The sequence below is a fragment of the Xiphophorus hellerii genome, chromosome 7 (assembly GCF_003331165.1).
Source record: "Xiphophorus hellerii strain 12219 chromosome 7, Xiphophorus_hellerii-4.1, whole genome shotgun sequence".
NCBI lineage: Eukaryota > Metazoa > Chordata > Actinopteri > Cyprinodontiformes > Poeciliidae > Xiphophorus > Xiphophorus hellerii.
Genome location: NC_045678.1, coordinates 4,342,745 through 4,355,677, shown reverse-complemented (window position 1 = coordinate 4,355,677; position 12,933 = coordinate 4,342,745). Strand labels below are relative to the sequence as shown.

At 40.8% G+C, this 12,933-nt stretch overlaps 1 protein-coding gene across 11 annotated transcripts in view; it reads right to left on the bottom strand.

The window, feature by feature from the left end:
- caska (calcium/calmodulin-dependent serine protein kinase a) overlaps positions 1 to 12,933 on the bottom strand; it is a 147,806-nt gene that overhangs the window by 72,779 nt on the left and 62,094 nt on the right. For all 11 annotated transcript variants that reach the window (XM_032566746.1, XM_032566745.1, XM_032566756.1 and 8 more), the window contains exons 3-5: positions 10,531 to 10,636; positions 5,981 to 6,058; positions 5,618 to 5,690 (exon numbers count right to left, since the gene is read on the bottom strand). In XM_032566746.1, coding sequence (XP_032422637.1) covers positions 5,618 to 5,690; positions 5,981 to 6,058; positions 10,531 to 10,636 — 257 coding nt within the window. The remainder of the gene's footprint in view (positions 1 to 5,617; positions 5,691 to 5,980; positions 6,059 to 10,530; positions 10,637 to 12,933) is intronic.

The window sequence follows — 12,933 nt, the reverse complement described above, 5'->3', positions numbered from 1 at the left end:
CTATTATGCTCGTCTTATTGTCCAACTCCGTTGCACAATGAGGCTTCACGAGGTTGGAACAGGAAGAGAGAGAATCTGGAACCATTCCTCTCTGGTGATTGGTCCAAAGTCCTGGTTCCGGTCTCCTCCTCTGTTCACCCCACATGGTTTCTGTAAGTTTTAGTTTGGAGGCCTGTGGCGCCATTGAGAAAGTTTTATTTTCAGCGGTGTGTTGGCTTAGTCATATTCTTTGCTGCTTTCTTGCTAAAGACTCAGTGATGTCCCGTTCTTCTGTTGACTTGCACAGTTCACCAGATTTTTATTTAAAACTGGGTATTTCACAGCTCTCTCGTGGTTCCCATGGCATTTTAAAGGTTGTAGCTTTAACCAGTCATTCCTCAGTCAGACTCCATCCTACGCACTTCCTGATACAAGCCAAGTTGGGTATTGCGCTTAAGGTACTGCACACTGCATCTGTTGATTAGCCCATGGGTTTATAAACAACAATGTCTCAAACACCATTTTCAATTTTTGGCAAGACTGCAGGGGTTGGCAAGATAGCGAACCCCTAATAATTCCATGGTCAAAACCTTGAGTCCAAACCTCAGTTGTGGCAGAACAGTGCATGTGGTGTCAACTAGATGGGACAACACACAGCGAACAAATTTACAGAGAGATTTCTTAGGAACTGGCCAACCAAGGGTACACATCCAAAATCATCAGAGCGCCGACTACAGACCCTGCACCGCATCTTCCTGTCCATATTCACTGCCAATGGAGACACACCTACTTTGGCTGGAACTGAACCAGACTTCAACCGACTGGAGAGAAACTAGAAAATGAAATAAAGGGGCTTTGGTGAACTCAAGATGGCACCCTCTGTTGCAGTGGCAATGTAAATATTGGTTCTGGTCAAGTCTATTAGCGAGTATTAAAAGTTCCCAGAAAAATTCAGTAATCACAAAATCTTTCTAAAATGTTCGGTGTGAGATTATGCTCTAGCATAAACAGATGAAGATACTTTTGGGCTTTTTACACATTTCTACCTTAATCTTTGAGTTTTGACTCCTAACAGATGAATCTGATCACTTCTCACTTCAAACCTACTGACTAATTCAGCCGCATATGGACATAACTGAGCATTTAGAGGTAACACCATCCCACGTTGGTCGTTACATAAACCACACTTAGAAGATGGCCCGTCTGACCCGACTTGAAGGCGCCACGTAAAAGAGCCAAAAAATACCAACAACTTCTGGTTTAACGTTTAAAATGAATTTGAATGCAGATTCAGCTCTTTTTCACTGAACAATAACAGTTCACAACAAACACCCACAAGAGTTAACAGACGTCCTAATTAAATCAGACACACTCTTAGCTGCTAAATATCCTCAGAACCAACTCTACTTTCAGTCAGTAGGTGAATCTCACTTTGTTCACTGATGATTAAAAATATAATTAAGAATAAAAAAAGATTGCTTTCAGAAATGGAACAAAAAATAACTAACCAATTAACATCTGATAAGCAGCTTTAATCAGTTAATGCTGCTAAATGTGTGTTTACACACAATTACAGCAAACCATTCCCTATAATCAGAACTACACACAGTTACTGACAAGCAGTTCAAAATCTTGTGTATAGTTGAAATGCATAAAAATAGTACAGACATGGTTTGTTTCTGTCATGCAAAATCCCAACAATACGAGCTGGAGTTTACTGCTGTAACATGACAAGAGGAGCAAAAAGACCCAAGGTGGTTGAATACTTATGCAAGGTGTCTGCAGCAGAACTACTGTATAAAGAGGAAGTTCTCCATGAACCTGACCCACCAAGACTGAACGCAGCTGCAAATGTACCTGATGTGAAATAAACCGCAATGACAGACAGCAATAATTTAATGCAGATCAAACTAACCAAGACGGTTGATGATGAGGAATCACTAACCTGAAACAAGAATCAACTCATTTTGTTTGTTTAATGAAACCTGACAGATGGGGAAGGGTTATACTTAAAACTTGAGGTGTGTATTTTTTTTCTTGTGTTTTTCCATTGACAGTTCAACTTCTGCTTTTGCGAGAATCTCTGCGACCGCAGAAAAAGCAGCAGGGACTGACTGAAATTTGGCCACATACAGATAAAAACTGCTTTGATTGGAGCAATAAAATAATATTTTAAATTGTTATGTTGAAGTTCATTTATGTGTCTCTATAGAGTCTTGAAGGCCACATAAAAAGCTGCAGCAAGCCTGTCACAATTCATTTATCTGGACAATAAATTATTCCAAAAATTATTGCGATAAACAATAATATTGTCATTTTGAAACCATTTTCAGCTAATATATTGATAATAGCATAATAATGCAAGTTTGCCCTCTCAAAGATCAATAAACTTTAATTTAGTGAAGAACATGCCACACCGGAACTGGAAGATATTTTGAATATCCAAAATAAGTTAAATTTTCTTTAAATAAAAACAGGAAGTCATTGGTAAATGAACCAGTGGAAAATGAAAAAAAAAATTCCACCCTACAAAAGTTTATTTCTAGAAACGTCTGACCCTACCTGACTGATGCATGACTGAAGGAGAACCCTCAATCACAGAGCATCACGGTCAACACCTCAAGGATCATTGGATGCCATTATAGAAGTCGTTAGCTCCGCCACAAAACCACCCATCATCACGCACACACACACACACACACACACATCCCCACCCACACACACACACACCACTAACGATCCTGTGAGCAGCGCCAGTACATGGCTCTGAGGTCCAAGTGGACTGAGGCCATTTTCTCCTGTCATACAGCTGACATTCACGTGTTCTGTGGGGAAATGCGTCTCGCCTCCATCAGTCACACTTGTAGCTATTCATATGCAAAATGTAGCATTTGAGCCTCGCTGGGCCTGTAAGGGACACAAAACTGCTGCCTTTGAAAACTGCAAAAAACAATCATTTATGTTCCTACATTTTTTTTTTTTTTTTTTTTACAATGGGGATGTAAGTAGTGTCATCACATCTGTATCCACCTCAGCAATAAACTGTTTCAGATGAGAAGGCGCCGCATTAACAAGCTTGAGCCGAAGCTAAGGAGAAAATGTTTGGGGGAATAAACTGGGGTCGCACCGATTCACTTCTTTACCTTCCAATACCGATATCTGAGGTTTAGTATTGGCTGAAATCGATCTGATGCAGAATAGCTGCACTGAATTGACTTAAAACATTTTCTTTTTTTAAACATGGACATAAATGTACTGAATTACAAATTATTTAATAACTCCACGTCAGAACAACACTTAAATACAAAAAGTTTCACAAGCTTGGTTAAACATGTAAAAACAACTTTGATTTATTCAGTCAGTGCAATTAGGAGTAGAGCGGCAAGTGGAAAATAAGTAATAAAGAAACTGAAAATGACATAAACAATAGAGTGACTACATGGTCAAACATGCAAAAACTAAACTGTAGTTAGAAAGTGTAATTACAAATTCTAAATAAAATGTAAAATAAACAATACAGCATGATGTCGCTCAGAGCACAAAGCACAGAGTTACATTTTGCTTTGTGGATGATTAATTAATTAATTTGGGTTTATTTGACAGCGACACACACAGACAAACTGAACAGAACAGCAGTCCCATGTGTGCATCAAACGGTTACAGCAAAAGCTAATTTGCAGCACTTGTCACTGGATGAGCTTTTTAAATAGTTATATCTATAATATATAAAAACTAGCAGAAAGCGAAATTAATAATAATTTCAAATAATGCAACATGATGTTGACAACATATAGACTTTGATTTAATGGCCATTGAATCAATTACCAAACAGGGTGGTGGTGGTACTATGGCTGGGCGATCACGCTTGGAAAATAAAACTTCAGGGGTTTTTCAATACCAAATCCAATTTCCAATTTTAATAATTTTTTATCTTGTTCTTACTTGCTTTTATTTCAATCATCCCTTCTGGAAGCTAAAGTCCCAAAAAAATTAAAACTGTAAAACAAGATGGCAGACTGAAATCACTCAGAACAACGAGAGCTGCTGCAAATAAAGACCACTAGTGGCAGAAATAAAAAGAGAAGCAATCAACCGGTTGTGCAAACCGCCCTCCTCCTGCACAGACGCAGTTATATTCCTGGTTATCCGCTGCATATAGGATCCAAAGCCCTCTGTACTTGTGCTCCATCCGACAGGAGAGCCTCTCACCTGAGTGTGTTTGCAGATAAAAGAAGTACGGCTGCTGATAAGCGAGGTGCAGGGATTTATGTTTCCCATCAAACGTCCCGCAGCGTTTTCAGATTCCTCGCACCTGTGATTTCCAGATTCTGCATTCGGCTCTGCTCTTGACTAGGAAACGGTGCGTCGAAGCACAAACGCGGGGTCCCAGAAAAAGATGGTTCAACCTTCACAACGGGTTGCCGCGACTCGGGCCACTAAACAGATTTAATCTGATCTAATGGTGGGAAAACATCGGCAGAAAACGGATACACGCAGGTGCCATCGGGGGGAGGCGTTCGGCAAAGCGTGTTGGGGAGATAAGTACAGTGGAGAGAGGGACTTATGGCCGTCAGGGGCTTTAAATGAATCCTTTGACTTTCATGCGTGAAAAGATGCGACTCTGGAACCCTGCTCCATATTTAATGACTCTGGTTTTGTGAGCACTCTGAATGAGAGTCTGTCCCTTTAAAGGGCGCTGAGAAGCCTGAGAAACACAGGAAGCTCACAAAGCCACAGCAATAACAGAGGTGTTCACCATCCTGCAACAAAGTGGAACTCTGAATCTCTAACGCCGAGCTGTCAAACTCATTTTCATTACGGGCCAAATCAGGATCACGGATGCTCTTAAAGGGCCGAGTGTGCCAGAATGCATCGATAAAACAAATTAAACTGTTAAAGAGGTGGTATTAGTGTTTTTAAGGTACAAAATGTCATTTTATAGCACATTCAAGTAACTATTGTGAAACAGTTGTGAAAAAAATGCTACATATCAAATATGACATAAAAAAAATTTACTTTGTAATTTAAAACTTTGAAATTGGGTCTTTGTCTCTTTAAAAACTCCTTCTTCTTCTGAAGCTCCGCCTTCAGGAAGCCATCAAAACACGTAACTCCTGTAATGAGCTCAACAGATGCACAGTTCCACCAGGTGTTTGCTAATTGCTGCTGGCTAGTCGGTAGGAGCTGAATGGGGTAGAGCTGCTCTGAGGGGCGGAAGCTTGAAAACTGCAGCTCTGAGGAGGAGCTTTGTCCTTGAAGGCGGAGCTAAGTCAGGTTTTATAAGCAAGTTATTTTTGCTTATCGCCACTAATCGCCAATATTGTTTATCTATGTCTGTATTAGTGACTTCTTTTTCTTTTTTCATTTTGTTTTGATTGTTTTTTTAGTATTGTCTTTTTTTTATTATAGATGGAAAAGTTGAAAATAAGCAATATAAACACATAGAAAACAGCTTCTTAACTAACTATTTGTTTTAACTTTACTGTTTATTTTTTAAATTCTCGACAAAGTTACGTTTAAGTATTTATTGTTTTTTTTATTTACGCGATGGTTCAGAATGTGTGGAGGAAGAGCAAAGAGGAAACAAAGGACGTCTAAACATGACAGCAAAGCATGAGGAGGATGAAGTCAGAGGTACCTTAACGTCTCTGTGGATGATGTTGTTGTCGTGGCAATAACGCAGCGCCTCGAGGATCTGCCTCATGTAATGACTGAAATCAAGAAGTCATGTAATTAGTGTTGCATCTCAGCGTTTGTTCACCCTGATGACATAAACAGCTTGAAAGCATCAGATTAAAAGAAACTACAAATGGACACCACATTTAACAGATTTTCATTTACAACTGAAGTTAGAAACCCGCGTATCATTTCCCTAAATGCCCCCGAAACATGTTGAAATGTGTAGTTTTAATGTAACAAAATGTAAAAAAAAAAAAAAGACTCAGCAGGATTGAATACTTTGGCGAGGCTCTGAAGGAAAACCGAACAGTTCGACGCTCACCTGGCCACTGCCTCGCTGTAGACGAAGCCAGCGTCCGCCCTCTTCACGATCTCGAAGCACAGGTCTGCCCCGTCCATGCTGACAGACATAAACAGAGGGAACGTTTTTAAACTCACGTCTGAACTCAGGTCAAATCTGCACAAAGGAAATTTACATGAGATCTTAAGCTAATGGAGCTCAAGTTTTGTGCTGCGTTTAGGGCAGGGGTCGGCAACCAATGGCTCCGGAGCCACGTGTGGCTCTTTCATCCTTCTGTTGTGGCTCCCAGTGACTTTGGGAAATAGAATATTTTATTAAAATTAAATCATTAAAAAATTATAAATTAAAATCATTTTAAAATAAATTTCTAAATCTGAAGATTATGGTAAACTTGTAACATTAAAACAAAAGTTTTGAACATTTTTAGCACCCAAAATATACGTCATGTCCGCCGATGTGCGACGAACCCCACATGTCTGGCAGACCGCATTTTTTTAGCGCACTGATTTATTGACTTTTTGATCCTTGCCTGGAAGATACAGCATGAATAAATCCAAGAAAAGGAAACATTCTGAAGATGGCAGAACATTTAATGCTACGTGGACAGATCATTTTGCTTTCACCGCTGATGAAACTGGTTCACCAGTCTGCTTAATATGTGGCGAAAGACTGGCAAACAACAAGAAGTCAAATGTTGAAAGACATTTCAAGAGCAAACACTCTGTCTTTGCTAAAAAATATCCCGAGGGAGAGGAGAGAAAAAAGGCCGTTTCGGAGCTGATGCGAAAGGCTGAAGCGTACGGAGCCCCCTAGCACTGTAAGTACCAGAGAAGGGTCCTATTTTAACATTTCTACCTTTGGAGCCCAGAGACGGGTCGACTGACCGGAAGGATTTTAGCTAAAAAGCTAGCATCCTATAAGCAGTTTTGCATGATTTTCCACTCCTCCTTTCTGGCCTGACGGTCAATGGCCACGTTTACAATGAAAGAAGGGATGCTAATTTGAGCCATCAGAATCGTCAGTTTGGACTCAGGTCTTTTGACCCTCTTTCGGGACTTCAGGGGAGAGGTCGAAACCCTGGTACTCTAGGGGACATGGGGAATTTTTTTTCTTTTGTGTTACCTCGCAATATTGTACTGGTCAGTTATGCAGCATAATTGAATACTGTAAGCCTTTCTTACGGTGGGCGCCGTACTTTATGCTTTAATATAAGGTAATGTGAGGTTTTTCCATGAATGTTAGTATCTTTTTGTGAAATATCTGAAGTTTTATATATTTCTTTAGGATAGAAAGGCGCCACAAACCTACGATATAAACAGAAACCTTCCGTAAGTAGGAAAGAAATAAAAATACGTTATAATTTGGACTATTTCTGAGTTATTATCGCGGGTAATAAATCATCTGACAGTTTTGATTGTGTCTCTGTTGTGTTTGTAGTCTGAATGGTTTAAAGAGCTGCTTTCAGTGCCGCTCCATCTTAGCCTTAACAGACATAAACATACAGGAAAAAATAAATCGATTTTCAATCAGTGTTTTGCACCAAACAGTTAATAATAATAAACAAGTTTTCACTGAGGCTCTGTAAGAGCCATATGAATGAAATAAGTAATTATTGATATGACAGGAGCAGGAGGCTTTGACACTTAGGTGTGTCGACGTGGGAGTGACGTCACCAGGTATGAATGGGAAGGATACTGGCTTTGTGTGTATTAAGAAGCAGGTGAGCGGGGCGGTCAGTCCTTGCAAAGTGTGGAGCCTGATCATCAAAATGGAATAAATCGATAATTGTGACAGAACAAAGAAAAGGTTTGGAGTTGATTGATACACGGACAGATGAGATTCCCCGAGTTAACCCAGTGCGGCCCTTTACCATCATTAGTTTGTCGTGTTTTTAATAATAAAAACTTGTTAATAGCAAAAAATTGTTTGGTGCAAAACACTGATTGAAAATCGATTTATTTTTTACTGCATGTTTATGTCTGTTAAGGCTAAGATGGAGCGGCACTGAAAGCAGCTCTTTAAACCATTCAGACTACGAACACAACAGAGACACAATCAAAACTGTCAGATGATTTATTACCCGCGATAATAACTCAGAAATAGTCCAAATTATAACGTATTTTTATTTCTTTCCTACTTACGGAAGGTTTCTGTTTATATCGTAGGTTTGTGGTGCCTTTCTATCCTAAAGAAAGATATAAAACTTCAGATATTTCACAAAAAGATACTAACATTTATGGAAAAACCTCACATAACCTTATATTAAAGCAGAAAATACGGCGCCCACCGTAAGAAAGGCTTACAGTGTTCAATTATGCTGCATAACTGACCAGTACAATATTGCGAGGGAACGCAAAAGAAAAAAATTCCCCATGTCCCCTAGAGGGCTCCGTACTACAGGACACAGAAGCAGACTGCGCATTTTTTGGTTTGCTTGGTTCGTTCAGTGCCGGTGGATAATATTTGGATAAGTTTTGATTTTTATCTCCTGAATAAGAGGAGGACAGGTGACTGCATTCTGTTTCTATTTTTCCTTCAGTGCGGGTTGGGTAAGTTTCTATTTTTATTTCTTAAATACAAAGACCCAAATAGACAGAGGGTATTTTGTTTGAAATTGAGCATCAACAAAGTGTAAAATGTGTTTTGTTACATGCAGAAATAAAATTTTGTGTTCTCTGCAGCAGTTCGTAGATTTCATAAACGCAACATAGTATCGATTTTTGTACATAGCATATAGGTTTTATATATATGACGTCAAAATGGGTTGTGGCTCCAAGTGCTTTCTTTTTATTGGGAGGCGGTCCCAAATGGCTCTTTGAGTAGAAAAGGTTGCCGGCCCCTGGTTTAGGGCAATCACCGATCTCTACAAAGCCTGACCTGCAGGTTCCAATTTTGGCCAATACAATTTTTTTTTAATCCAAAACATTGTTAGATACAGCAACAAAGTTGCTAATTTGGCAACAGTGGGGCGACTTATTGTCAACTGCACAGGTGCAGATGTAACCGAGTGAGGTGGTTGATTTTCAGACCTTTGTGAGGTAAATAGGACCATTGGTCCTCTCTCTGGTTGCTTCTATTTACATTTCAAATGTCTTTAAATCAAGAGCCAAGTGTGCAAACTTAGTCAAGGCCATCACTCACATAGATTCACCGAAAATCTCCTGGAATGTCAGCTGGGAAATTCTGATAGAGCAAATCAAGGATCTATGCCACCTTGTGTCAACGGCTCCATCTCCTGGTGGAGTGTATGAGCGTAAAGGACCTCTTGGAACATGTTAGGACCATCTGAGCATCATTTAAACACCCACCTTAGTAAGGTATTTAATTTTAGTAATGTTATCTTAGTAGATAACATTACTAAGCCTTATCTTAGTAACGTTTATGACCTGTCCATTGTTTTATAGTCACAGTACAACACACCATGTCATCTAGAAGCTTTGGATCAATTAATAAGATTAATTGACTTTTTTTTTAGAAATTTTCTGAGCTTGTAAAGTCAAAAATATTGACTTTGCAAGCTCGGAAAATGGTTGACCCCGTCAGGAAATTTTCAGTTTCTAAAGTTCAAAATTTTTGACTTTTCAAACTCAGAAAATTTCAGACTTTTTCATCGCAAATGTATGACTTTTTGAGCTCAGACATTTCCGAGTGCCTTATAGAAAATTTCTGAGATTCATTTCAAAATTTCTGAGTTTTTTGGCAAACGTTTGCTCCTTTTATTTTATTTTTACATCTGCATTTGCCATAATATACAGTCTTACTGAATTATTTATTCCCAACGATTAATAGACTAATCTCAAATTAAGTAGCCAGAAAGAAATGCTGCTAAGGGACTCGAACTCGTGGCGGATCGGTGGAGCTCAGTGGCCTCCAACCACTGCGCCCCGGGGCACCCTGCTCTGCTGCAGCTCTTTAACCTGTTAGCTGCACCTGTTTCCTCCACCCTACAGCTTAGTGTGGCCTGGGATCTGGAGCGGAGAGACGCGGCATGTGTGTGTGAAAAAAAAACGGGCACACACACGCACAAAAGCTCCGAAAGCATGAAAATCCCTTTAAATGGAGCTCACTTGCATTTCCTTCAAAGTCCCCTCTCTGTGCGCGTGACAGAGCGGCGCGGCGCGAGCGTTTTGCCCGTCGAGGCGATAACAGAATTACACGATAAAGGAATTAGTTCTGGAAGAGCGAGAGAGATGAAGATAGAGAGCGGGCCGGGAGGAGCTCCAGGGAAGGCGCGGCTTTTAGAGAAGCTGGAGGTAGCAGCGAGTGCGAAATCTTAATCTTATCTTTTCTTCCTCCGCGAGGCCGCTCTGTCTCTCCTCGCTCCTCTCACCGCGGTCCGTCCTCGGCTAACGAGCTTTCTCGTATCCGTGCTGATTACATAAAACCGCTGTAGGACACGCTTCTTTTCATGTTCCTCTTCCATTGCCTGGCTGCGTGGACGCCTCTCTGAATCCCACCTCATTCTACTTAAAACATGCTGTGATATCCACCTCTGTTTTTTTTTTCTTCCCCACTACTGATCCACCTCTCTGTGTGTGTCCTTCAGATGTGACCTGGCAACGAGGGCTTACAATTCAAACACCATGTAGAGCATGCCGTCGGAGCTGTAGGTCTCCAGCAGCTCCACGATGTGGGGATGCTTCAGCATGTGGCAGATGCTGGCCTCTCGCTTTAGATCTGAGGAGACACAGAAGAAGACAAGAAACACAGTAAGGACTCATGGCATTGTTGGAGCCGTACTGAAAAAAGGGTAAAGAAGTAAAATTATGAGATATAAAGTGGAAAGAAAATGCGACTCAAGTAACGGAAAACTCCGACTTTTCCGTGGTTTTATTTTCTTCATCTCTATTGTTTGGATCTTTTAGACCTTCGCTTGTGATTTTTCTGAGCATCACAAACATTTTATGTCAAAAGCCACTCTTAGATGATTGTTTTTTGAACAACTAAATATCACATTTCGGGTTTAAAAGTAGCTTCAAAGGGCGCGGCGGAGGACTCGGTTCTGGACGCGGCCGTCACGGTTCGGTTTGCCTCCTCTCACGACTCTCTTTCCTGTTGCTTCACTACCGAATACACTGGAGCCGAAAGCCCCCCCCCCCCCCCCCCCCCCCCCGCCTCCCACAACCCCCTAAAAACAACAACAACATGAGTTAGTTTCAGGAAGTAGCCGAAGACTTTTCTCTGCGTGTTAAATCCCAGCTGCTTATTTCGTCTGGTGGCCCAAAAAGCAGACTAGAGCTCTTTTAAAGAAACAGGCGATACGCACTTCAAAAGCATTTACTTAAATATGATGAGAAACGCTTTGATCATGCTGTGTGAGTTTAGCGCCACAATATCTCGCTTCATTAGCCTCTTTAATGTGGAGCCTCCAAAACAATCCAGCAGCTGCTTGTTGTCACCTGACTGCTGTGAAGATTGTTTGAAATTAAGAGATATTAAGCTCTTGTTTTTGGGTAAATAGATAACGATTATTCTCAGCCTACATAAATTCCTCCGATATCTTGCGACAGGGGTATGTATACTTTTTCTCCCCCCCTGAATAAAAAGATCAGTGTGATTCTTTCTTTGTAGTAAAATTGTGACCTTTGAAAGGACTGGAATGACCTTATAAAAAGTGCCGCAATAAAAGTTTCCACTCTGTGTGTCAGGCCTGAACCTCTGCCTCCTAACTGATTAGAGGGTGAAAAGTTGAACAAACAACGTTTTCTGGTCACATTCCATTTGCTTCTGTTGCATCTCTGCTGTAGGTCCAAGCAGAACCATTAAAGATTTACAGTATTTGGGCGGCTCTAGTAGACCAGCTGTAAAACACCTGGCTGCTTCACACATCCCAGTCAGCTGTTGTCTAACTGTGACACTGACATTAGACGTCAGAGGGAGCTCCTCCTTTCCCACTATGAATCCTTTGTATCCACTCCAGTTGTTTACTTCACGAGCCCAAACCAGCATTTCTCAAGCTTTTTGTATCCAAGTGAAATAAACCTGATTTACAACTTTAAAAACAACGAGTCCTGGCTCAAGGGTGATTCAGTCGGCTGAGAGCACGTCGGAGAGAGGAGTCCACAGAAATTCTCATCTTAGTGAGGAGGAGTGGTTGACCTCGTTGCTAGGCATGGTTGACCCCTTGCTAGGTGTGGTTGACCCCGTTGCTAGGTGTGGTTGACCCCGTTACTAGGTGTGGTTGACTTTATTGCAAGGTGTTTTTTTCACTGCAGATACGATACCGATATTGCAGCTTTGAATATTGATTAATACCAATATTGGCACAATACCATATCAAAACGAGTCATAAATACTCTTTTTTTTAGGTTTGACCAGCTCTAGAGGCCTTTGTTTGACAGTGGTCAGGCAGATAAGTGGGTTGTGAGAGAGGAGGAAGGCACGCGGCAAAAGTCATCAGGCCGAGACTCGAACCTGTGACACCCAGGACAAGGACTGATGCCTCCGTGTTTGGGTCGCACGTTTTACCCCTGCTCCACCGTCGCGTCTGAGTCAAATACTTTTATTACCTATTTTTTAGTGTGGAATGTTATAAAGGATTGATCAAGTGATATTACTCAAAAACAGAACAATAGTCAATAACAATATTTATGTATGAGAACAACTGACCCGTTTATTATTAGCAAGATGCAAGTGTTGTTGGATACAAATACTGGAGCAGACTAAATGCTGGAGCGAAGTGTTTCTATCAGGCTTATATCGGAGATTTTAGATCCGCGCCAGTATAATCCAACAATCGCATTTTAGCCAATATCAAACCAATTCCCGATATCAGTATCGGCTTGGGACGCTGTACTGATCAGAGCACCTTCTGCCACCGTCTCTCCTGTGTCGCTTCATTTCACTTTAAAACTTATTTTCACAGAGGCTTTTTGTTTTTCAATTAACTGAACCTGATTTAAACGTCTCCACAGCTTTACAGTCTGCTGTGCTTATGATGCCGTTTATTCGCCGACAAACCTCTCCACAGAGCC